The following is a 26843-nucleotide window of genomic DNA, read 5'->3' as shown; positions in this document are numbered from 1 at the left end:
TTCCCCACAAATGCCTTTTGTCAGTCAAAACTAGAAAGACTGGTGCTGGGGTGTGGGGTGTGAAGCAGGAGGATAACACAGAAAATATTGAAATGCAATAGATTGACAATAATGTTTTCAATGGATTGGCAATGATATTTTGATAAAATCAGAATTAAAACAGAAATAACAAAAAGAGCCAATTCAGGCTAAATGATAGCTAGAATCCAAGCAAACAACAAGCTTCACTCCACACAGAGGCTGAAATATTTGAAAGCCATTTTCCTCATTGTTTGACATGATTGCACAGAGATTCTCCATGCCAGGACCAAAAGCTGGCAAGACTTTGCAGTGCTGGCTGAAAGTGAATCTTCCCAATTAGGTAGAAAAAGGTGGAAAGTGGCTTTGAACTGTTTAAAGCCATTATGTGGAGTGCTGGCTCAGGGTAACAATTTTTGGCCAATTCCATCTGGGCCTGTAATGACTCAGCTGGCCCCAAGTAGGGCACAGACACATTTTTATAGGAGTGAATTATCCTCGTGTCCAACACTGTTAGACAGAGCCTGCGAGGAAAGCCACTGATAAACAGCCGACACAAGGTTTAAATCAGGGATTAGCAGGAGATAGGCAGCTGTGGATCATGTAGCAAATGCTGTTTCTTGCAAAGAATACTGGATTAAAGGGACACTGGTCTAATTCAACAAAGCACGCCTTATGCTCTTAAGTAAAAGTGTGTACTAAGAACCACTCAACATAGATTTGTTGTGCCTTAACTATTAAGTGGTCCTTCCTGGGTATGAATATTTGCTTTGCAAATTTAAAGGACACAGATCAACCATGGATACTCAAAGAGGGTACGTGTTGCGGTGCGACCTGACAACCAAACCCTGTGTTGTAGGTGGGTACAATTGGTAAGCCACAACACCCTATTGGTAGGTCCCTTGATGCTGGGTTTAATCAGGCCAATGGGACGCTAGCCAAACGGATCAAGGGACCTATATATGCCCATGCACGTGACCCAGAGCTTCCTCATTGGAACACCCACCCACCTCTCCCTATATTTAGGGCTTGCACTTGTCCTTGCTATGCCGTCGTGTGCTGTCGGTTGTTGGGACATGGGCACAGCAGGAATTTTCCTCACTTGGCTGATTGGCTGGTGTCATTTGGGTTTCACCTGCCACGTAGCAAATCATCACAACTTGTAAGGTTGCAGATAGGCTCTGGTTCAGGTGATAGGGATGTGACAACACTCTCGCCATCCCTATGTGAAGGTTATTCCATTAAAGGAATCCAGGGACTCAATGGTTTGGTCAACCCTGAGGGGGGTTTTGCCCGTGCCTGAGTCCAGGGGGACTTCTGGGTGGTGTACTAGCCTGACCCTGGCTTTCCGCCTATCCAGGTGTTCACCCTTGGCTGACCTATGCTGGTGCCCTGGGTCAGCACTACCTGCAACAGTGCAGAGAGCTAGTCGAACCAGAGCCTATGCAACCACTCAATTGCTGTAATCAATAAAGTTGTGGCCTAAATTCTGCCAAAAACCAAACCAAAATTTTGAGTCTTGTCTGAATTTATTTAAGGGGGAGGTTAAAGGTCTAAACATGCAAATAAATGTAGCAGACAAAGTAAGCAAGAATGATTTTAGCCCACCCATGAAGCATTAGATGTCAGGGCCTGCCAATAATTTTGTTTCTCTGCCCTTAATTTGCTGCTTTTTCTCAGTGTACTTTCTGCAGGCTGCAGAACCAGCTAATACGGAATTGTTTTCCCAGTGAACCAAACTGCTAAACAACAAGAAGAACAACAATATTTTGATGTAAGTAGGAACTACTGCAATGTAAGCTATTGGTTCGTTTGACATAAACTTCCATTTAAAAAAAGAAAACCTTTCTGAAACATAAAGCAAGAAGTTCTTACAGAGGTAATTTTATTTGCAAACATTCATATTTGATAAATATAACCCCGCCACACACACCTTACCCCAAAAAGATACAGTTATGTTGCAAACTATAAAACACTAGTTAGCTGCTTTCTCCCCTCAGAGGGGGGAAAATCAGTGATTGTTCACTTCAGGGTGGAAAATATTGAGAACATTTTCAAAGATAATATCAGTAAAATGGAACCCTGGAATAGGATAGCAATGGCAGATGCTAAATAAATGTCAAGGGAAACGATGGGAGGTAAATGTTAAGGCATAGCTAAAAGACACTGATCTTTGGCAGTGTGCTATTATAGCAGCAACATTTCAATGACTGATACGTTGGAGATGTTATCTGCCTGTTTGATGGATGCTGGTGTAGCAGAATGGCAATTGCTTACATGTAGCATTACTGAATCATATATTCACAACTGGGAAAGCTACTTTTTTTTTTTATCCTTCAGCTAATAGCAGATCCGGTTTGCCATAAAGCAGCATTGTGCCTTTTGAATATAACACGTGATGATGAACTTTCAATCCAACTTTTATAACTTGTATCGTTGTTGGGACTGAAAGAAACCCTCTGAAAGATACTAGCCAAAGTTTGACATTTATTGGCAAGAAGAAGAAATAATCTCATTGTTAAGTAAGCAGATTCCTGGCTGGAATAGAATTCTTTTATGTGGGTGGCACAGTTTTCCCCACAGATATGCGTAACTAGAGCTGCTCCTTGACAGCCCCCAAAGAATGGGGCCAGGGAGACAATCCATCCAATAAATCTTCACAAGCACTGAGCAGACTTTTTCTAAATATCTTTTTCGTTTCCATTTGCCTTTGTTGATATTGAAAATTAGCACTTGGAGATGTGCTCCTGACTGCTCCTTGAAATTTGGCCAACTCTTGGACATTAGAGGGATGTGAGAAAAAGCCCTCCATGGCTGGTTTTTAATGCTGGAGGGCACAAGCCCAGAGGGCAGAGATGGTGGAGTTTGGTCTGGTGAGTTTCTCTCTCTCTACATATATATATTTGCATTAATTTTTTAACATATCATTTCCAACAATCATTTAACATAAATTCTTATCTTATACAAAATTTTAGACTTCCATCAACAACCTCTGAAATTTTTCCGTTCTTTATCACTTATTCCGCATTTCTTAATTTCTCTATTACTTTTCATTATCATTAACTTAATAGTTCTCTTCATAATCTTCCTTGCAATATTTCACATAATCCTCCTTACAGAACTTCTTGCAATCCTACTAACATAATCTGTTGATTACAGTTGCTTTTTAAATAATTAAAATATTTACTCCAGTCTTCTAAGAATCTCTGCTCCCGCAGGTTTTGAATCCTTCCTGTTAATTTATCTAATTCTGCATAGTCCATTAATTTCGTTTGCCACTCTTCTTTCATCGGTAATTCTTCTTGCTTCCATTTTTGTGCCAGTAATATATATTATTGGTCTGGTGAGTCTCAGATTGTTCATGCCTAAGATTTGGATTTCTGGTTCAAGATGGTTCCCTCTGCTCCTAATAGACACTATCAACTATTTTAAGTGCATCAGCAACATCATCATTTCTTACTTGTCTTTCGTGACCGACTCTGGGGTTGCGGCGCTCATCTCGCTTTATTGGCCGAGGGAGCCGGCGTACAGCTTCCAGGTCATGTGGCCAGCAGGACTAAGCTGCTTCTGGCGAACCAGAGCAGTGCACGGAAACGCCGTTTACCTTCCCGCCAAAGCGGTACCTATTTATCTACTTGCACTTTGAGGTGCTTTCGAACTGCTAGGTTGGCAGGAGAACTCAGGTGGTTAGGAAGGCCCTACAGAGACTTCATTTCCTCAGGGTCTTGCGAAAGAACAATGTTAAACAACAATTGATGACCTCCTTCTACCGGTCCACAATAGAAAGTGTCCTCTCATATTGTATCACAGTGTGGTACGTTGGCTTGACAGCCACAGACAGAAAGTCTTTACAGAGGATGGTGAACACAGCACATGATATCATAGGCTGTCCCCTGAGCCCGCTAGATGACATCTCAAGGGATCCTTGCCTTTGGAGAGCAAAAAAAATTCTCAGGAATGATTCCCACCTCTTAAATCTTCTACCCCCGGGCAGGAGACATAGAAGTATAATCAGTCATAGCAACAGGCTAAAAAACAGTTTCTATCTGTGGGTAGTTAGGCTGCTGAACGGAAAATAATATAGTGCAACTGACTTTTGGGGTTCATGTGTTGTGCGACAAGCACACAGAGTGCAATGAGATTGAGTGTTTTGTGGGGGGAAGGGAGACTTGGTTAATTTCATTGTACACAGGTTGTACATTGACAATAAAGGTAGACTAAGAATAAGAATAAGAGTAATTTATTATTTATACCCCGCCCATCTGGCTGGGTTTCCCCAGCCACTCTGGGCGACTTCCAACAAAACACTAAAATACAATAACCTATTAAACATTAAAAGCTTCCCTAAACAGAGCTGCCTTTAGATGTCTTCTAAAAGTGTGGTAGTTATTTTTCTCTTTGACATCTGGTGGGAGGGTGTTCCACAGAGCGGGTGCCACTACCGAGAAGGCCCTCTGCCTGGTTCCCTGTAACCTCACTTCTCGCAGCGAGGGAACCGCCAGAAGGCCCTTGGTGCTGGACCTCAGTGTCCGGGCAGAACAATGGAGGTAGAGACACTCCTTCAGGTATACTGGACCGAGGCCGTTTAGGGCTTTAAAGGTCAGCACCAACACTTTGAATTGTGCTCAGAAATGTACTGGGAGCCAATGTAGGTCTTTTAAGACCGGTGTTATGTGGTCTTGGCAGCTACTCCCAGTCACCAGTCCAGCTGCCACATTCTGGATTAGTTGTAGTTTCTGGGTCACCTTCAAAGGTAACCCCACATAGAGCGCATTGCAGTAGTCCAAGCGAGAGATAACCAGAGCATGCACCACTCTGGCAAGACAGTCCGCGGGCAGGTAGGGTCTCATCCTGCATACCAGATAGAGCTGATAAACAGCTGCCCTGGACACAGAATTGACCTGCACCTCCATGGGCAGCTGTGAGTCCAAAATGACTCCCAGGCTGCGCACCTGATCCTTCAGGGGCACAGTTACCCCATTCAGGACCAGGGAGTCCTCCACACCTGCCCGCCTCCTGTCCCCCGAAAACAGTACTTCTGTCTTGCCAGGATTCAACCTCCGTCTTGTTATTATTATGGGGCTGAAGTCAAACTGCTGTGTTAGCAGCACCGAAGTGACCTCTCCGGGGCTCAAGCCTGGGCAGTGCGTACGGAGGCCCTGGGTTGCCCAGAAACCAAGACGCCTCTCTAAGCCTCACTATTGTGGTCCAAGGGAAAGCAGAGCCATACATGTAGGCAGGCCCCACAAATAACCCAGAGATGCATTTTAAAGAAAAGGACACATTCTACTCATATAAAAACACACTGATTCCCAGACCATCCATGGGCCGGATTGAGAAGGCGATTGGGCCGCATCCAGCCCGCGGACCTTAGGTTGCCTACCCCTGCCCTAGCATCTCCCAAACATTTATAGAAGCTCACGCAGTGCTAATGCTTCCACAAATCTCCTCTGACAACTGACACCTCACCACCTGCCCTTTCCATTTTCACACCCTCCTGCTAATATTGGGAATTGTATGCTATGCCAATATCAGCCCCCTCCCCCACCCCAAAACCACGCCCTTCCCCCAGAAAAAGAACACAGCTGCTGCTTTCCTTAGATTGACAGACGTTTGGCAAACATTGCAGGGGCAAGTGAAAGTATTTGGCAGATAGTTTACGTGACCCCGCCTTCCCTCTTTGTGGAAGCAATGGGAATATGGCTTCAACAAAGATGGAACTACATTCTCTCAACGTAATACAGAAATGCAAACCCAGATAAATTAAATACACATAACACCAGGATTGACTATCTCTCGTACGCCACAACAGCAGCAAGAATACTTATCACAAAGTATTGGAAGACACAAGATCTACCCACTTTGGAAGAATGGCAGATGAAGCTGATTGACTGTATGGGACTGGCAGAAATGACTGGCAGAATCCGTGACCAGGGAGAAGAGTCGGCAGAAGAAGACTGGAAAAAATTTAAGGACTACTTACAAAAATATTGTAAAATTAAGGAAATTAAGTGGTTTCAAGCTGTAATTATGATAAAATGACTTTCTTTTTGTAAGCAATAATCTAAAGTTATAATAATTTAAGATGTTGGAGAGAAAATAAGGTGTTTCTTTTTTCTTTTCTTTTTTTCCTCTTTTTAAGCTGTAATGCTTTGAGATAAGGATTTGCTGTATAAACAATTCAAACTGGATATACAAGAAGGGGAGGTATGGGGAGGTCGGGGAAATAAGTTATGAGAAAATAAGTTGTGAAATTTATGTGTTTTTAATATTCTTATGTTTGTTTGTTTTCTTTTTGTTTGTAAAAAATTGGAAACTCTAATAAATATCTTTTTTAAAAAAAGGATTGACTATCTCTCACACCTCGTAGCATCATAGAATTGTAGAGTTGGAAGGGACCCCGAGGGTCATCCTGTCCAGTCTCCTGCAATGCAGGAATCTCAACTAAAGCATCAAGGAAAGATGGCCCCCAACCTCTGCTTAAAATCCTCCAAGGAAGGAGAGCCCACAACCTCCACACCAATGGCTTCAAGTAACAAGAAAGGAGATTCCGACTAAACATCAGAAAAAGCTTTCTGACAAGTAAGAGCTGCTTGACAGTGGAATGATCTGTTAGTATCTCAGCTCACAGTCAGAGGTACCTGGCCTCCCCCGAGGCAATTGAGCGAGATACTGTGTTTACCTTCCGTCTGCTACTCCCGGCAGGCTAGGTAAACAAACCGGCGATTCTTCTCATTAGACGTGAGAAAGAACACACCCTCTGCTTCTCTCTTCCAGCTTTCCCCCCCAGGGAGGGGAAATGAGACAGACAGGAGTCCTATTTACATGTTTTATTCCTGTCACTCAGCAGTACATAGAAATGCGACTGCACCCTTCAGTCTCCATCAGAAGAGACACAACTCCGCCCCTGCACTTCCAGTACAGGTCAGATGACACTCTGAGCTAACATCCGGTGCTCAGTACAGAGAATAGACTCCACCTTTTCCCCAGAAGTACATTGGCAGACAACAACATCCTGTTTTGCATTCCAGCCACCTGCTGCTGGCTTTTGCATTGGTGCTTTTTCCTTTGGAAAGTTGGAGACTCTCCTTCCTTGCCTTGGATGTTTTTAAGCCAGGAGTCAGCAACATTTTTCAGCCGTGGGCTGGTCCACCATCCCTCAAACCTTGTGGGGGGGCCGGACTATATTTTTTGGGGGGGAAATGAATGAATTCCTATGCCCCACAAATAACCCAGAGATGCATTTTCAATAAAAGCACACATTATACTCATGTAAAAACATCAGGCAGACCCCATAAATAACCCAGAGATGCATTTTAAATATAGTGGTACCTCGATTACAGACGCTTCAGGTTACAGACTCCACTAACCAAGAAATAGTACCTCGGGTTAAGAACTTTGCTTCAGGATGAGAACAGAAATCGTGCAGTGGTGGCAGCGCAGCAGCAGCGGGAGGCCCCATTAGCTAAAGTGGTACCTCAGGTTAAGAGCAGTTTCAGGTTAAGAACAGACCTCCAGAACAAATTAAGTTCTTAACATGAGGTACCACTGTAAAAGGACACATTCTACTCACATAAAAACACCAGGCAGGCCCCACAAATAACCCAGAGATGCAATTTCAATAAAAGGACACATTATACTCATGTAAAATCACACTGATTCCCGGACTGTCTGTGGGCCGGATTGAAAAGGCGATTGGGCCAGATACGGCCTGCGGGCCTTAGGTTGCCTACCCCTGTTTTAAGCAGAGGTTGGATGACCATCTGTTTCGGATGCTTTGGCTGAGATTTCTGCGTTGCAAGGGGTTGGACTACGTGGCCCTTGGTAAAGGGACCCCTGACCATTAGGTCCAGTCACAGACTACTCTGGGGTTGCGGCGCTCATCTTGCTTTACTGGCCGAGGGAGCCGGCGTACAGCTTCCGGGTCATGTGGCCAGCATGACTAAGCCACTTCTGGTGAACCAAAGCAGTGCACAGAAACACCGCTTACCTTCCCGCCGGAGCGGTACCTATTTATCTACTTGCACTTTACGTACTTTCGAACTGCTAGGTTGGCAGGAGCTGGGACAGAGCAACGGGAGCTCACACTGTCGCAGGGATTCGAACCGCCGACCTTCTGATTGGCAAGTCCTAGGCTCTGTGGTTTAGATCCCAGCGCCACCCGCGTCTCTAGATGGCCTCTGGTAGTGCCTTCCAAGTCTACAATTCTGTGATTCTATGTAACATTAATAATATTCTGGGAAGGTTGAAGTATACATTTTCACAAGTGACTCTAAAATCAGCATTTGAATTCCCTGTACAGAAGAACCACACTCACTAGAATGCTTTAAAATGGCCTATTAACAACATTCAGGAGAATTGCATCCCAGATTTAAAAGGTTACAAATACCACAAATTACACAGAGGGACTGATCATGGAACAATAGGTTTACTTAGAAATGTGTTCCACACAGAGGCATACCTAGGGGTTGGTGAGGTTGCCCCTGGCAAGGGTGCAGGCTAGGGGGAGGCACAAAAATTGTGCCTCTGCACTCTAGCTCTGTGTGGCTGGGAGGGAGGAAGTCAGGCAGACAGATGGACTGACAAAGGAGAAGGAAGAGCAAGGCAGATGTGACTCCAATGGCCATGGAAGAAGTCACTGGTAGAGTGAATAAGGCAGGTGGGAAATGAACTTCTCAAGTTTCTGATCTATGGTCTCAGCTTCAGAGGCACCAATACATCTCCTTACCAATGGTTCAAGGGAGCCAAGATACACCTCTTGTTACACCTAGTTGATGTGTGCTTAGAATTGTATGCTAGGGTGAATTTTTGAACTGCCCTTATAGGGCAAATGCTATTTTTCTAGGAATTAATGTACTGACTCCCGCAATCTTGATTCATAAGAAAGCATTCTGCCATGTTGGCTCTGTTTTAGACAGACCACTGCTTTAGCACCCTTGGAAAATGTGTGTTGCATTCCCTGTGGAAATAGGAAGCAGAATGGCAATTTTGTTGTTGCTGCTGCTGCCTTCTACATTTGTTAGACTCACCTGGCACTGTTCCAAGGGTAATTGCAGTGACTGCAAACACATTCCTTAAAATCTTACTTGCTTGCAGCCACATGCTTGGCAACTAAAAACTGTTCGCATTAAATCAAGGAGCTTCTGACAAAATGAATTCCCCAACCCGCAAATAGCTACGTGTCAACGTAAGTCTAAAATACCAGTTATTCCACAGCAAATTTTAGTAATATACGGTATTAAGAAGGCTATTTAAGGTGTCAGTCTTTAAACAAATTTCCAATGTATTACATATATTGTACACAAATAAAGCATATACCAAGTGAGATGTTGGAGATCTGCAAATCTGATATCTCTGATTTCACATCTACTTTTGCTCTACATGTATAGATGGATGCATCTATCTACAAATTTATTTATTTGGTTTTTCAATTTTAAGATTTTACAATCACATATCCAACATAAATCATAAAAACAAGATTCCAAAGAATCTCCTGGACTTCCCTCCTCCCCTTTGTGGGTCCTATTGTTAATCATTTCCTCCTGCATCTTTTATAATAATCCAAATCTTTTACATGCTGTTTTTTGTTGCATCAATTACCGTATTTTTCGCTCTGTAACACGCACCCGACCATAACACGCACGTAGTTTTTAAAGGAGGAAAATCCGTAGGCATGCCACCCGTAGGCATTCCCTCCATAACACGCACAGACATTTCCCCTTACTTTCTAGGAGGAAAAAAGTGAGTGTTATGGTGCAAAAAATACGGTAAGTGTTTTAAATTTGTTGTTAGCCACGCTGAGCCCGGTTTTCTGAACTGGAAAGGGCGGGGTATAAATTAAAATTATTTATTTATTTATTATTACATCTCCATTATATCCCAAAATTCACCATTAAACTACAAGTGTTATTCCAATCCTACTAACGTTTTTAACTGTTTACAATTATTTTTAAAACAGATTATAAATTTCCCCCAAATCCTTATTGATTTCTGATTCTTCCGGTCATTTTTGCCATTTCGGCATAATTCATCAGCTTAATCTGCCATTCTTCTCTGTTCAGGACTTTAACTTCTTTCCGATGCCTGTATCTTCCTTGCAGAAAATCAAACTGTTGCTCCATGTGGTTCAATCCTGCCTCTCCTGATTGGCACTGAAGGCCTATCTACATGCAAATCCTTTCTATTCCTGAGTATTCTACACTCCCCCATGGATGTGGCCAGACAAGGATGAATCCCTTCCCCTTCTATTAAACATGTACACCTAATCTCGTCACAGAGCTGAATGTTCCATTGTGAGATGTCTCTGTAATTTGTAGAACAATCTTAGCTGGACCACAGACATAAATGTATGTAACTGAACCTCTGCCAAATATTTTTGGTTTTGCTGTGGATGGCAGCCTTGGAACCTGGCCATGGGCTTTTAATAGGCCACGCCTAAGTAGTAGTAGATTGCATGCATCCAGCTGTCTGCATAATTTTGTTTTTCTTGGCAGACATCCATTACACTATTATTAGCCCAGTACCTCCTGGCATGATTTTGCTCTCCTTTTCACTAGCGCAATGAGAGCCGTAACATAGTCATACATAAAACAGACACTCATCTGCTCTGGCCTACTCTTCCAGCAACAAGGATGTTCAGTTTTACGGATTCTAAAACTGCCATTGAAACACTTTTGTGCCGCAACTACAGTTGCGAAAGTCAATTTTGTCACATGAGTTTTTAAAATATCATCATCATCATCATCATCATCATCATCATCATCTCACCACCCAAACTGATTACCAAAAGTGAGGTCAAAAATCTTACTTCAAACGGGAGCTCCGCTAGTTCTAGATTTCCAGACAAATCAAGTCTTTGCAGGTTCTCACAGTCTCCCAGTTCTGGAGGGACAGCCTTCAAGCGATTAAAACTCACATTGAGCTCTTGCAGGTTTTTTAAGCAACCTGTCAAAATAAAGTGAGCTTAGATCAGCTGTGCAGTAATTCCAATGACTACAGTAACAACAAAAGAGACTATGGTAACAACAAGAGGCCCCTGGAAAACACAGAGCCAAGCGGTTTTCCAATCCAGTGGTACGGAGTCAGTTTTCCCAGAGAAAAGCAACAGAGCAACTAGAAATCTGGATGAGCCAGCTTAATACAGACAGAGAAAACAGACCTGATATGACTTCATGAAGGGGGAGAGGGAGGAATTAGGGCAGCCTAGTGCAATTGCATTAATTAATTAACGGTTTAAATGTACACATTTCCATGTGAGAGAATAGTTTTAAAGAAAAAGGTGATGCATACTGCACTTTTAGATTAAACACAACACAAACATTATCTTAAATGAAGGATTCACCATTCTCTAATGGAAGGGAATCCCACTTTTAAGATAATAAATATGTTAATTATAAAAAGGTGCTTGACCACACACACACATATACAAAACGGACCAAATTAAATTGGCTGGCCCAGTTAACCTGCAGCGCCTTCTTAGTGGGTTGAGAATGTTTTTATTTGTTTGTTTGTTTGTTTTTAAAAAAAGATCATTTCTCATAAAAGACAACTGCACGATAGCACAATTCTCTCTAGTGTTGGAGAATATGAAAAGTGCATGTTAATTTTGAATTATTGATCTGTCTGTCCGTCTGCCTATCCGCAATGCCTTTTCACTGAGGAGCTCAAGATGATACAAACAACTATCCCGGGGTGAGCTAAATTAGGTCAGAAGAGGGAAAGTGGAGGCCCAAGGACACCTCCTGAGTTTCAGGTATGAGTAGGGATTTGAATCCGGTTTGCTCAGATCTCCCCAGCGATAGTCCAACATGCTATGCATCTCTTGAATGTTATACTTCATATTACCTGGCATATACTAATTCAGAGAGCCAGTGTGGTGTAGTGGTTAAGAGCGGTAGTCACGTAATCTGGGGAACCGGGTTCGCGTCTCCGCTCCTCCACATGCAGCTGCTGGGTGACCTTGGACCAGTCACACTTCTGTGAAGTCTCTCAGCCCCACTCACCTCACAGAGTGTTTGTTGTGGGGGAGGAAGGGAAAGGAGAATGTTAGCCGCTTTGAGACTCCTGAAGGGGAGTGAAAGGCGGGATATCAAATCCAAACTCTTCTTCTTCTTCACAAAGGCAACATTTGATGCTTCACCAATCCCACATCAGCCTGTTGTAGCCATCTACAAAAACTACAGAAGAAGAGACTAGCGCAGGGGTCGGCAACCTGTGGCCCATTGGCTGAATGCGGCCCACGAAGATCATTTTACCAGCCCATGAGCCGCCCCTGGACCGAACCACCCGCACGGCGAGTCCCCCGCGCACTATGCTAAACCAGCATGGTGCGGTGCAGGGACACGCCGAGCGGCACCATAAATCACGTCTGCGCATGCACAGATACTGGAAATCGCATCTGCGCATGTCCAGACGCCAAAAATTGATTCTGCGCAGGTGTGATTTTCGGCATCTGGGCATGCGCATACGCGATTTCTGGCATTGCGCTGTGCCAGTCTGGCCCATGGACAATCTCCGTGGGAGTGATCCGGCCCATGGCTGGTAAACCTTGCCGACCCCTGGACTAGCACAAAGGAGGAAATATAAAAGCCTGGTGTTCTCTCTCTTCTGTCATGTGATGAGGCACACCATACTCCGGGGCTGTGGGAAATTGTAAAGTTGTATCGGAAGCAAATTTGGGTCACTACGGCTATAAAGGTAAAGGTAAAGGGACCCGTGACCATTAGGTCCAGTTGTGACCAACTCTGGGGTTGCAGCACTCATCTCGCTTTATTGGCTAAGGGAGCCAGTACAGCTTCCGGGTCATGTGGCCAGCATAACTAAGCCGCTTCTGGCGAACCAGAGCAGCGCACAGAAACATCGTTTACCTTCCCGCCAGAGTGGTACCTATTTATCTACTTGCACTTTGACGTGCTTTCGAACTGCTAGGTTGGCAGGAGCAGGGACCAAGCAACGGGAGCTCACTCCGTCGCGGGGATTTGAACCGCCGACCTTCTGATCGGCAAGCCTTAAGCTCTGTGGTTTAACCCACAGCGCCACCTGCATCCCTAAGGCTATAAAAGGAAGCATATTTCATGAGGCTGTCCAAGCGCTAAACTTCTCTGGCTCTGAGAACTGGAGCAACTATAATAAAGTGAAGGACTAAATTATGACCAAGAACCATCTATTCCATGAAGATCCACTTCTATAAAGGGCCAAAGGCAGAGATGAGGCTGAACAAGTGACTCTGTTCTAGAGTGGAAAATCCCCTTTTGGTCCCTTGCCCTATTACAGGGGGTGGCTTCTGAAGATATCTTGCTGCCTGAAGCAAAGTAGTAAAATGGCATCCCCTCCTACAATATCAAGGTGCATAGCACCCAAGACCAGCCAAGTTATCCCACATGCACATCTCTCTCTCCCTGACAAAGAAAATATAACAACAAATTTTGCAGGTAACTATTTGCTGCCTTTTCACAGCATCCAAAATATGATGACTGAGGTGGACCGCTTTGCCTAATGGCAGAGCCGGCCCGATCGGAACATTGGAAGCTGCCTTATAGTGAGTCAGACCATTGGTCTCTCTAAAATAACTTTTGTCAAAAGACCAGAAGCCTTTCTCTTAGGAATTTTAGGTGCAGATATACCAAAGGATTTGAGAAGACTCTTCATGTACGCGACTACAGCTGCAAGGATGCTGCTTGCCCAGCGATGGAAAGAGGATAAGATGCTGACTAAGGTGGACTGGCAGATGAAACTACTTGACTATGCAGAGATGGACTGGGAAAATCAGAAATCAGGAGGATCAAAACTTCAACAGAGAATGGGACAAATATAGATTGTATTTAAAAGAACACTGTAATCACTTGAACTCTTTGGCAGGCTTTGAATTATTATTATTATTATTATTATTATTATTATTATTATTATTATTATTATTATTTATACCCCGCCCATCTGGCTGGGCTTCCCCAGCCACTCTGGCTGGCTTACAACAAAATATTAAAATACAGTAATGCATCAAACATTAAAAACTTCCCTAATCTTTGAATAACTCTTGCAATGTTATAAAGACTTTGGGTATTTTGGAGAACGATAATTCAGTTGAACTATAATATGCAGTTGATTAAGATATTTAAAGGACTCACGGAGGGGAGAAGGGAAGTCCTAAGATTTGGGTGAATCTTGTTTGATTTCAAAATTGAATTGTGTGATTTATTCTGTAAAACCAAGAAAATTTGTTTTTTTAAAAAAACAGACGGGATATTCCCAGCACTACCTGAAGATGCCAGGAATTGAACCTTGAACTTTCCACATACAAAGTAGATGCTCTGTCACTGAGCCACAACCCTTTTCTGTAAACATTCTTCAACAGAGCATCTCTCAGAAATTCCCTGCAAGCTACTTCTTCTAGGACACATGAAAGCTTTGTAGTTGCCTTCTCTCTGCAAAGAAGCAACAGTTCAGATGTAGACAAAAGATGGCGTAAAGCCGGGATCTAAGGAAGCAGCCGCAACGACAGGTGAAGAGGCAGGCATTCTCATACCCTTGTACCCCTGGGGGACAGCTCTTTCACCTGCTTGCTATTACTGCTTTTTGTAATAGCTCTAAGGCCTCTGCTCACTCTGGTCCCGACATCTTTGAAGGCGGAAGGGAAAAGGAAAGCCGCAGACCTCTCACACACAGAGCCATTCATGAGTGTTAAGGAATCATAGACCACTTGCAGACCCCACAAAACTTTGACATTTGGTGCATATATAGTCCAAGATAATAGGGAATGTTAAAATAGAAAAAAGGAGGCCATGTGTAAATCATTCATTAGACACAGGGTGAATAAATATATCTCAAACGTGTAAGTTGGTGTTGGTGCTGACCTTTAAACAGCCTTGGTCCTGTATACCTGAAGGAGCGTCTCCATCCCCATCGTTCAGCCCGGACACTGAGGTCCAGCGCCGAGGGCCTTCTGGCGGTTCCCTCTTTGCAAGAAGTGAGGTTACAGGGAACCAGGCAGAGGGCCTTCTCGGTAGTGGCACCCGCCCTGTGGAACACCCTCCCACCAGATGTCAAGGCAATAAGCAACTATTTTACTTTTAAAAGACAACTGAAGGCAGCCCTGTTTAGGGAAGTTTTTAATGTTTGATGCTGTATTGTTTTTAATATTCGGTTGGAAGCCACCCAGAGTGGCTGGGGAAACCCAGCCAGATGGGTGGGGTATAAATAAAAAATTATTATTATTATTATTATTATTATTATTATTATTATTATTATTATTATTATTAAGTTACCTCCCAGCAAGGAGGAGGCTGGCAGTGCAAAGGTGTGGCAATGTTCAGGGAGGCAGGAAAGGATATATTGTTTATTAATGTCCTTCGTAACTTATGCTAGCAAGTTCTATAACTTAGCAGAGTTTTAAACATTCCCCTTTTAATGCACAGCAGGTAGCTGGCTGCAAGCTTGTTTAAGCTTCTCAATATAGATTCCTGGCAAGATCCCTAATTTGCCTCTTAAAAGAATAAGCATGTCACAATCTTATTTAAGATATATAAAAGTAGTTTACTCACAGCATCATCAGTTCACAGATGGATCCCTAAAGGCAGACTTAGTTACAGATATATACATGTGAGTCTATCCCATATGGAGATAGTCTCTTTTTCCCCTGTTGGGTGAAAGCATTTCTGGCTTGAAAAAGCTGCTCCAACGAAGAGAAGAAGTCAAAGAAGAGGGAAAGATGGCTGCATGCCTAGTGCTTTTGTCACCTGGACAGGTAAGGTCGCGCCCACCTCTAGTCACATGCAAGAGGAAGGATGCTCCAGGCCAGCAGGAAACTGGAAGTTTTCGACTGGCTGGAACAAACATCCCCTTTGCATGTCCACTCTAGGCAAACAAGGAATGTTGTACTTGACTGCTACTTGTGTATCCCATCCCACAAAAGGGAGGAGGCAACTGTTCTCTATTGTCTCAGATATCAAAATGTCTTCCTCAAGCCCTGGAAGTTTGCAGTATGGAAAAACAAGCTTCTGCAGCCATGCTTCTTGAGTTGTGATCCATTAAGGCAGGCATAGGCAAACTCCGGCCCTCCAGATGTTTGGAACTACAATTCCCATCATCCCTAGCTGGTCAGGGATGATGGGAAGTGTAGTTCCAAACATCTGGAGGGCTGGAGTTTGCCTATGTCTGCAATTAGGTCAATGGCACTACATTGGTTTCAATAGAAGATTCTGACATAAATTATTACTATCATTATTCAATTTCTATACCGCTCTTTATCCGAGGATCTCAATGCAGTTTACAATATAAAGCCACAAAAATACATGCCTTAATAACAAACAAGAACAATAACCTTCACACACACACACACACACACACACACACACACACAGCTTAAAGGCCATAGATTGTTCAATTGGCCAAAGGCCTGAGAAAATAGGAATATTTTTGCCTCGCGACCTCAAGATATGTAACCAAGGCACCAGCACTTTGAATTGGGCCCAGAAGTTAATTGGCAGCCAGTGTAGCTGGGCCACGATTGCTGTTATTTGATCCAATGGTTTGTGTCGTTGTACAAAAGAAGAAGATCTAAATTAAATAATTAAACAACCAATGTATTTTTGTGCCTTCTGAGTGGAAGTAGTTAAAGCAGTAATGAAATCCAGTTTCCCTGGTAATTTCATGCCTGAGAATATTTTACTTTTAATTAGTAGCTGCAGCACCATCCCAGTCACTCCTGAGTCATGATTTATTCTTATTTTTATTTCTTCCTTTTTAAAAAATCATTATTAAACACGTTAAAACCAGTAATTAAAGTACAACTTTTAATTTTTAATAGGCAGTGGGTGTTATTATTGTGGAAATGCAAAGCTGCATTAGAGTTCCTAAGTGGCTGTTAAGAAAACTGTAAGTAGAGACCATTATAAAGCCATTTTTGTGCATAAAGCCCTTTGGAAAGGTAACAGATCTCCCCATGAATGCTAATAACTGACTCTTGCTGCTTATTGCCCATGAGCACCTCACCCATCCAATCCATTTACTGAGCTGCTATGATGTCACGGAAGGTTCAACACCACCTAATCATTATATAAGAAGAATCTTATGTAAAGGTATAAATGTTGATGGTGGTGATGATGGTGCATTTTCTATGAAAGAAAAAAAGGCCAGCTTGACTAAGAGGCCTGGGCCTAAACATAGGGAGAGCCTGGTGGGAAGACTGGAGGAATAAGCACTAAGAAACTCAGAGAGTACTTTTTTTAAAAAAAATGGCTCCAGAAAGAAATATACAATAAACCTTCAAGTGTCCCAATTTGCCCAGGACATTCCCTGAATTACAGAAGCCAACCCTGCTTCTGATCTGATCCTGGAATGTCCCGGTTTTCTCCCTCGAGTGCTGCCACTGAGCTCAGAGAGGAGTATGAGCTGGCATATGTTTTTGTTGTTGTTTTTTGTGCTGCATTCTTGCATGAACCAACTAACTCATGGAGCAGCGCAGCTGAAAATCACACGTTTCAGTTTTCATGCAGCTGAGGTAAAGATGAAAGATGTGTGTGGATGCCTAAGAGAGAAAGAGAAACAGGGAGGGCATAAAGTTTAGTCAAGAGATTTGAAGAAAGGCTGGCTGGAGTACGCAAAGGGGGGGAGTTTACACCTACTCTAGGGACAGGGAAAAAAATTATGCTCCTTGCAGCAAATGAGTTGATGAACAAAGGGCCATTAGAGTCCGTGGGTACAGGAACACTGTAGTGTACAGGAAAGTAGTGCCATGGCTGCTGTCCTTGGTTCCCAACATGTACACGTTAAGCATGATATCTCCAGAAAAGAAGCTTACAGGACTGCAACTGAATGTGTGCAGCATTATCTGGAATTGCAAACCAAAATTGAACATCCTAAAAGAGTGTGGATCTCTTAACCTGCTTTTACACCAGGTGTGAGACATAGCCACATTTTGTTCATTCACTTTCTATAAAACATTTGCATGATCTTGTGAGCAAAACATCCTCCTTCCATGTTTTCCTTCTTCGCCTTCCTTTTCTTTTTTTCCAAGTTAAGAATATCCTACTTTTTAAAATACACACACACACACACTTGAGCAATTTCCCTAGAGGTGGGTAGAGGACCTGTTGCTCAGCTTTTCAATGACCTTTTTTGACTGGTTGTGACCTGTGTAGACAGGCGAACTAATGCCAGTGTACTGGAAGAAGCAAAGATCACCGTCGAAGCAGTGATTCTTCAACATCAACTTTGTTGGACTGGTCATGTTGCGTGGATGCCTGATTATCATCTTCCAAAGCAACTACTCTATTCTGAACTTTAAAATGAAAAGCATAATGCTGGTGGTCAACAAAGGAAGTTCAAAGACTCTCACATGGCAAATCTAAAAAAAGTAGTATAAACACAGACAACACCTTTACCCAAAGGTGTCATGGGCTTTGAAGACACTCGAACTCAGGACGAAAGGGAGAAATGTGCTAAGAGGAAGTCATGTTTGGCAAACAATCATCATGATCAGCTCTCACCTGGAAATGTATGTCCCCACTGTGGAAGGAGGTGTGGATATAGAATTCGTCTCCACAGTCACTTGAGGACTCACTGTTAAAACCGTGTTTATGGAAGACAATCTTACATGGCTACGAGGGATCGCCAAAGAAGAAGATTGAACTAGCTCATTCCTTCCTTATTGTCTGTCCTTCATCTCAGGGAATCAACTCTATTACTTTAACCCTTCCCTTTGCAAATTTCATTAACTTTAGAGCTCTCCTTCCCTGCTGCCACCCAAGGAGTATCTTGAAAATCTGTGCGCACCTGATCACTTGAGACAATGGGATAAAAGCACTTTTCTATTTAAAAACAACTTCCATATTCAGTCAATGATTGGCTTCAGTAAAAACTTTCCAAATGCCCTTGGCTGTCCATATACATCTCCTCTCCCTACACAATGACAGTCTAGGACTGCCACCAACATGAATAAAAAGCACATCCCTGTTAAGGTTTCCACATAGTCTGTAATGCTGCAATTATTGATACTACACAAATCCTATTCAGAGCGGACCCATTAAAATTAATGGGCATGACCACAGGCCATTTGTTTCAATGGATCTACTTTGTGTACAACTTAAAGGTAAAGGACTCCTGACAGTTAAATCCAGTCACGAATGACTCTGGTTGCGGTGCTCATCTTGCTTTACTGGTCGAGGGAGCTGACATTAGTCCGCAGACAGTTTTTCCGGGTCACGTGGCCAGCATGACTACGCCACTTCTGGCGAAACAAGAGCAGCACACGGAAACGCTGTTTACCTTCCCGCCAGAGCGGTACCTATTTATCTACTTGCACTTTGACGTGCTTTCAAACTGCTAGGTTGGTAGGAGCTGGAACCGAGCAATGGGAGCTCACCCCGTCGTGGGAAATCGAACCGCCGACCTTCCGATTGGCAAGCCCTAGGCTCAGTGGTTTAGACCACAGTGCCACCCACATCCCTGTTGAACTTAATCGGCTACAACTCAAAACATAGAATATGAGCATCAACTATTCTAACAGGGCATGAGAAAATTTTGAAAAGGACACCTCTGCTACCATGCTGGGACTTGCAAGTATGCAACTCATACATCTCCAGCAAATACACTCGTTTGATTTGGAACAAGTACTTAATCATAGTAATTTCTGTTAGCCAGCATGTGTAGGCCAACAATTTTTCAAGAGGACTTTCTTCAGGACAGGGAAGAACACATGAGCAAAGAGCATTTTATGCAACTAACTACCCCCCGCTCTTCATTTTTATATGGCAAATCATATTTCCAAGAACACCTGTTGCGTCTATCAGCTCAAAGAACAAGAATCCTTTTTTAAAAGAAGAAGAAGAGACCTTGAGATAGAATCTAATTTGGAGGAGGATTCCATTTTTATTCTATTCTCCACTGCCACCTTGTGGAATACTTAAAGCAATTAAGCATGCTGGTTTGTTTCACCCCGAAGATCAAAACACCAATAAAACAGCCAGACTTTGACTTTTTGTTTCATACCCATAAATTTCATGTTTGTGCCTTGTGGGTGGTTTTCTAATGCACTTAGCTTTCAGATTGCCCATAAAATATATCCTAATATCAGCTGGAAATTATATTCATAAAGTATAATGTACATAAATAAATAAATCATATGCATTAGTGTTAATTTAACAGTTGGGAAAACCTAACCTGGCATTAGATACTATTTAGTTAACTATTTAATATCGCTATGATCTGCTATTGAACCCCACCCCCCCAAAAAAAAGTGAAAAAAAGAAGAGACCATTGTAATTTTATTTACTTCTAGTTTTAAGTGAATGAACTGTTTCCCTCTTCTGTAATGAACCAAGATTCTTGGGTTTAAAAAGTTGGCAACAGCAAAACATAACTCTCTTGGTTCAAACTCAAGAAAATAAAAATCCAGAATTGCCATTTCTGGGATGGAAAAGGAAGTGTGACTTGTTGCCAACAACCCAGTTGCAATATCTCAATGACTCGTACGCAAATTAAACCCCAAATTACCAAATTTGAAACCACCCAAAAGTACTGCCATTGCAAAACCTTGTGTGAATCTGGATACAGCCATCACCCCATCCACCAGTGTTACTTTCACTTGAGTGTTGTTTAGGCAGTCAGTCAATCATCAGAGGTGGGATTAGGGCATCATGACCGGTTCTTCCACACAGGGCCAAGGTAGTACTGTACCTTCCCGCCTCCTTCCTAAAACCTAGTAAGTGCTGAGCTTTGGAAAGGAGGCATGAGGGCTCTGACAGGGTCTGAGAGTCCTCCTGCCTCCTTCCCAAATAACAGGGGACAGGACTGTGATGAACTGTATCTTTCCCCCCCAGCAAGAAATGGAAAAAGTCACCTAACAGTGAGAGAGCGCATTTGACAGGAGGCAAAAAATGTAAAGGAAATGCATGCTCCCTTTCAGTTCAGCCCTGAATGTGATGATAAACAACAAAGGTGATGTCTGGGGAGCGAGAGACCTACCAATTTCAGTCGGAAGCTCTGTGATCAGGTTGCTTGGTAATTCTAGTATTCTCAGCTCCCGAAATAAGGCAATGTAAGCTGGAATGGTTGTGATCATAGTATTGCTTACATGCCATTCTTTTAGATGTGTCTGTTCTTTCAGAGAATCTGGAAATTCCTAAGAAAAGGAGATACACATAAAGTCTTTATTGAGGAATATTCACAAACAGAATTTTGTCAGTATTTTCAGATGCAAGCTGATGTTACTAAACGTGTTATGAACATATGTTTCATTATACTATGCACTTCCAACTCTATGCTTCTATCAAATCACAATCCCACGTGCCCCCCCCCCACCAAATTTAAGATGCATGCAAAGGGGAGGGGACTGCTCTCTCTAGGTCTCCTCTCATGTATTTTAAAAGGAAGAGCAGCAACTTACACACATTGACCCCATTCATAATGCCAATAATACATGTATTTTTAATACACAGTGCTGATCTAGAGGAGATGCTGGAACTATGCGATCAGATCTCACATCTCTTTAAATTTATTTTAAAAACAGTCCCAGGTACTGCAGTGACTGAGGGAGGGCGTCTTAGTCATTTTGCCTCCAACCATTTTCCCAATATAAATCATTCCCCACCAGCTGTTTCTCCCGTTAAAGAAAACATACAAGCCACCCCAATCTCCGGGCAGTGAGAGTCTCCAGGGGTTTCAGAACTTTTCCAGGGTTTGGTTTCCTTGGAACAAAGTTCAGCAGAGACTGTGATGTCTACAGGATAGATGGTTTTGTTTACACACATATATAACTTGAGCATAAGATGGAGGTGTTCACAGCATTAAGACATCTTGCTCCCACATATGGTTGCTAGGGGAGCCCCGCAGTCCAGCACAGAGCCAGCGGGGGGCGGGATATCTCGCTGCCTCAATCTTTTGGATGCTGATGAGGACACTTAAGTGGCCAGCTAAGGTCATTGTCTTACTAAAAAGAAGCTTGTCCGACCGGTTCATCAACCTCCTCTCCTAAATTCTAACTCTCACTGGATATAGGAGGCCAAGAACTGGAAGGTGCTCAGGGCATCATTCAGGCTGACCCTCATCTCTCAGTGCAGAACACCATGTATGTTTTCCTTGATGAGGCAAACAGCCAGGTGAGATGGGTGTGATTTACATGAGGCAAAAAGCACAGGGCAAAAGGTTGTCCATGAGAAACCGAAAGAAACCAAAACTGGCAAAGATTTGGACCATGTTCCAGTGGTTTCTCACCTGTTTTAGAAGATTATCATCCCTCTGAGTTTCATTTCTCCCTTTAACAAGTCAAGAGTTAAGGAAGAAATGAAGCTCAGAGGGATGAAGTGACAATCTTCTAGAACAGGAAAGGGAACCTTCCAGATCTCAGCCCAAATTCAGACCACCAGGCCTCAGAATTCAGACTGCACAGTTCTCCCCAGGCCACCCTCCTTGTTTGTAAGTGCTGCCAGCACAGCCACATAGGCCTGCCCAACCTCACCAGAGGCTACTTTGAGTTGGACATTCTCAGCCCTGGAACTGGCTGTAATACAGGGCCATCTTTTGGAGATGAATTAAGTTTGAGTAGTGCTTCTGTCCACGAATGGTTTCCCCCTGTGACCTTTTCAGCCACATTCTCTCTTGGGCAACCTTCAGTAGTAGAAAGCTACTCTGGAGATCTTTCCAGCCTACCCTGCCTTTAAATTATGTTGGAAATGCAGGGGGCTTTCATATTGCTTTCCTATTAAAGATGAAGACTAGACTTTTCTAGTGGCTGTCTTTGTGGAACAATTTATCAGCTTCTTGCTAGCTTCTGAAGATTACTGAAGAACATGAGGGAATTGAAGAGCAGAGCCAAAAGGAAGCCTGTGTAAATTTCACTTCCTATCATAAGCTGGTTTGTAAACCAAGCACTAAAATGCCATGTGAGCCTGTCTATAGCCACATGCATGGCAAGAAGCACAATTCTGAAAAGCCAGTCATAATAAGTTTTCAAGTGTCCTTTAAACATATTTTCACATTCATTTTTTCTCCTTTTCTTTTGATCCCTTTTCTTATTTATTTTTCAAGTATGAATGTTGTTGTGTCACGCTAACTTTTGCTTTACACAAGGCACTGCAATTCATTATTTTTTTAAGGCTAGAGAAGAAAATGTTGCAAGCCTACAAGCAAAGGCTCTAATTCAACAAAGTTTAGGCATGCTTAAGTCTAATGAAGTCAACGGATTTTGGCACACCTAATTCTGATAGATTGTGACCAATGTGATTATATAAAAGGTGGGGGGAAATGATTTAATCCTCTAATATCAATATCATTTGTGGCAAAGTGTTGCACCACCGAAATATTCTATCCACTTACTGTCCAGTGTTCTCCTGAAAGTTGAAAAATGAATTTGTTTCTTTCTTTCTGTGTTTCATTCAACAAGGCAATCTTCTTAATGAGCGGCGAGTTGTTTTCAACTGTGTCCAAAATTTTGTTAGTATCTACGACACCATTATTCAGATATGCAGCTTGTGGAATGCCATTTCTTCTGCACTCTAGGATAATGTCCCATTCTTGCTTTATCCTGAAACAGGATAAATGGAAGCATTTCTCTTTTCTTTCTTATTCCCTCTCCACCCCATAAAAAAACATGTAAATAACATTGTGTTTCAAAAAAGACAAGATCATTCAGCATGCAAATGTGATCATATAATTACTGCCACTGTAAAAAAACAACATGAAAAGCTTAAAAGCACAGGAAGTGGGTGTGATTGTGCACACAACACAGGGAGAAATACGAACCTTGTGACTGCCTGTGGAACTAATGTTCTTTGGCTAAGGAAAAGAATATCCATTGGGTCTTCTGTTGTTCATTAATAGGCACCACAAGGAAGCCAAACTCACTCTTGATGGACTCCCATTCATTTCTCAGATGCTCTGTAACAAGTAAGCTTATACCCTCCAACATTTCTCTGTTGAAAATAGGGACTCCCCATTCCATAATGATAATTTTACTGTTTATACCCCACACATCTTACTGGATTGTCCCAGCCACTCTGGGCAGCTTCCAACATATATAAAAACATAATGAAACATTAAACATTAAAAAAAACCTGTCCTATACAGGATTGCCTTCAGACAGCTTGGGATAACTCCATACCCTCCAACATTTCTCCAATGAAAATAGGGACATCCTAAGGAAAATAGGTCCCTTCGTGGATCACTGCCTTGTCGTGGCAAAGGGGCTTGAATAACTCCAGGAAGCTATGAGCTATGCCGTGCAGGGCCACCCAAGACAGACAGGTCATAGTCGAGAGTTTAGACTAAATGTGATCCACCTGGAGAAAGAATTGGCAAACCACTCCAGTATTTTGCCAAGAAAATTCCATGGACATAAAATAAGAGAAGCTTTGAGAAGAAGGTGAGAGTTTCCAAGGCATGCTCTGGTTCATGGGGTCACGGAGAGACGAACACGACTAAGATGACTAAACAAAGCAAAGGAAAATAGGAACACTTGGAGAGTCTGTAATCTGCCATATACAAAGTCAGACCACATAGCCCTGACTGAAAGCAGCTCTCCAGAGCATGGATAGGCAAACTAAGGCATGGGGGCCGGATCTGGTCCAATCGCCTTCTAAATCCAGCTGGCAGACAGTCAGGGAATCAGAGTGCTTTTACATGAGTCGAATGTGTCCTTCTTATTTAAAATGCATCTCTGGGTTATTTGTGGGGCCTGCCTGGTGTTTTTACATGAGTAGAATGTGTGCTTTTATTTAAAATGCATCTCTGGGTTATTTGTGGGAGCGTCTCCGCCCCCATCGTTCTACCCGGACACTGAGGTCCAGCACCAAGGGCCTTCTGGCGGTTTCCTCACTGCGAGAAGCCAAGTTACAGGGAACCAGGCAGAGGGCCTTCTCGGTAGTGGCGCCTTCCCTGTGGAACACCCTCCCACCAGATGTCAAAGAGAACAACTACTACCAGGCTTTTAGAAGACATCTGAAGGCAGCCCTGTTTCAGGAAGCTTTTAATGTTTGATGTATTATAGTATTTTAATATTCTTTTGTTTTATAATAATATTTTATTAAGATTTTCCAAAAAGTTAACATCAACAAAAATCAACAAAAATCAGAAAAAAACAAACAACAAACATCGAGAATTCAAACAGAGAAACAAAAAAAGAGGGGGAAAAATACCAAAGAAAAATTTAGCATAAAAAAAGAACACGCTTTTATATTAATAACTTTCAAAACCTTATTCTCTTTGCTTCCACCCGCCTTCCCTTCTTGTATTCTACTTTAAAAGTTAGTTCAGCAAGATCGTTTAATATTCGTTTTAAGCCTTTATCCTCCCTTTATAATCTTATATTATCTTAATCGCTAGAACCCCTTCATTTCATTTTCAGAGCCTTCAACATTCATAAATTTTACAATATTTTTGTAGGTAAACTTTAAACTTCTTCCAGTCCTCTTCCATCTGCTCCTCTCCTTGATCTCGGATTCTGCCGGTCATCTCTGCCAGTTCCATATAGTCTATCACTTGCATCTGCCATTCTTCCAAGGTGGATAGATCTTGCGTCTTCTAATGCTTTGCAATAAGTATTCTTGCTGCTGCTGTAGCATACATAAAAAAAGTTCTGTCCTTCTTTGGCACCAATTGGCCGACTATGCCCAGGAGGAAGGCCTCTGGTTTCTTCAGAAAAGTATACTTAAATACTTTTTTCAGTTCATTATAGATCATTTCCCAGAACGCCTTAATCCTTGGGCACGTCCACCAAAGGTGAAAGAATGTTCCTTCAGTTTCTTTACATTTCCAACATTTGTTATCAGGCAAATGATAGATTTTTGCAAGCTTGACTGGTGTCATGTACCACCTATAAATCATTTTCATAATATTTTCTCTTAAGGCATTACATGCCGTAAATTTCATACCGGTGGTCCACAACCGTTCCCAGTCAGCAAACATAATATTATGACCAATGTCTTGTGCCCATTTTATCATAGCCGATTTAACCGTTTCATCCTCCGTGTTCCATTTCAACAGCAAATCATACATTCTCGACAATATCTTAGCTTTGGGTTCTAACAATTCTGTTTCCAACTTTGATTTTTCCACCTGGAACCCATTTTTCCTGTCCAAATTATAGGCCTCTCTTATTTGAAAGTAATGTAACCAATCCTGCACCTTATTCTTAAGTTTCTCATAACTCTGCAATTTCAACCTGTCCCCTTCTTGTTCCAAAATTTCCGAATATCTCGGCCATTTAGATTCCATGTTAAGCTTTTTCACAGCTTTGGCCTCCATTGGCGACAACCACCTAGGAGTCTTACTTTCCAACAAATCCACATGCAGCTGCTGGGTGACCTTGGGCCAGTCACACTTCTTTGAAGTCTCTCAGCCCCACTCACCTCACAGAGTGTTTGTTGTGGGGGAGGAAGGGAAAGGAGAATGTTAGCCGCTTTGAGACTCCTTAAAGGGAGTGAAAGGCGGGATATCAAATCCAAACTCTTCTTCTTCTTCTTCTTCTTTGTACCTCGTCCAGACATTAAATAGTGCTTTCCTGACAATATGATTTTTGAAACCTTTATGAACTTTGACCTTATCATACCACAGATATGCATGCCACCCGAAAGCATTATCAAAACCCTCTAAATCCAAAATGTCAGTGTTCTCAAGAAGTAGCCATTCCTTCAGCCAGCAAAAAGCTGCTGCTTCGTAATATAACTTAAAGTCCAGCAGGGCAAACCCCCCTCTATTCTTAGTATCAGTAAGGATTTTGTATTTTATTCTGGGCTTTTTGCCCTGCCAGACAAATCTAGAAATTTCTTTTTGCCACTTCTTTAATATTCTTTTGGAAGCCGCCCAGAGTGGCTGGGGAGGCCCAGCCAGATAGGTGG

The 26843-nt window shown here is 42.6% G+C and overlaps 1 protein-coding gene and 1 long non-coding RNA gene across 9 annotated transcripts in view; one reads left to right on the top strand and one right to left on the bottom strand.

The window, feature by feature from the left end:
* LOC310688500 overlaps window positions 1–26843 on the top strand; it is a 235140-nt gene that overhangs the window by 162917 nt on the left and 45380 nt on the right. The window contains exon 1 of one of the 6 annotated variants that reach the window (XR_014516972.1): window positions 7923–8023. The exons of the other annotated variants lie outside the window; for them this stretch is intronic. This is a non-coding gene — a long non-coding RNA (uncharacterized lncRNA). Of the gene's footprint in view, window positions 1–7922; window positions 8024–26843 lie in introns of those variants that run through there. 6 annotated transcript variants of the gene reach the window in all.
* The window catches only part of LRRC2 (leucine rich repeat containing 2), a gene marked incomplete at its 5' end in the record, with an annotated part of 77834 nt that overhangs the window by 22052 nt on the left and 28939 nt on the right, over window positions 1–26843 (bottom strand). For all 3 annotated transcript variants that reach the window (XM_083465004.1, XM_083465003.1, XM_083465002.1), the window contains 3 exons: window positions 10826–10962; window positions 20977–21133; window positions 23326–23533. In XM_083465004.1, the coding sequence (XP_083321130.1) occupies window positions 10826–10962; window positions 20977–21133; window positions 23326–23533 (502 nt within the window). The remainder of the gene's footprint in view (window positions 1–10825; window positions 10963–20976; window positions 21134–23325; window positions 23534–26843) is intronic.

The sequence above is a fragment of the Podarcis liolepis genome (genome assembly GCF_965112155.1).
Source record: "Podarcis liolepis genome assembly, chromosome: 11".
In the NCBI taxonomy this organism is placed as follows: Eukaryota; Metazoa; Chordata; class Lepidosauria; order Squamata; family Lacertidae; genus Podarcis; species Podarcis liolepis.
This window is presented reverse-complemented; position numbering and strand designations above follow the sequence as displayed.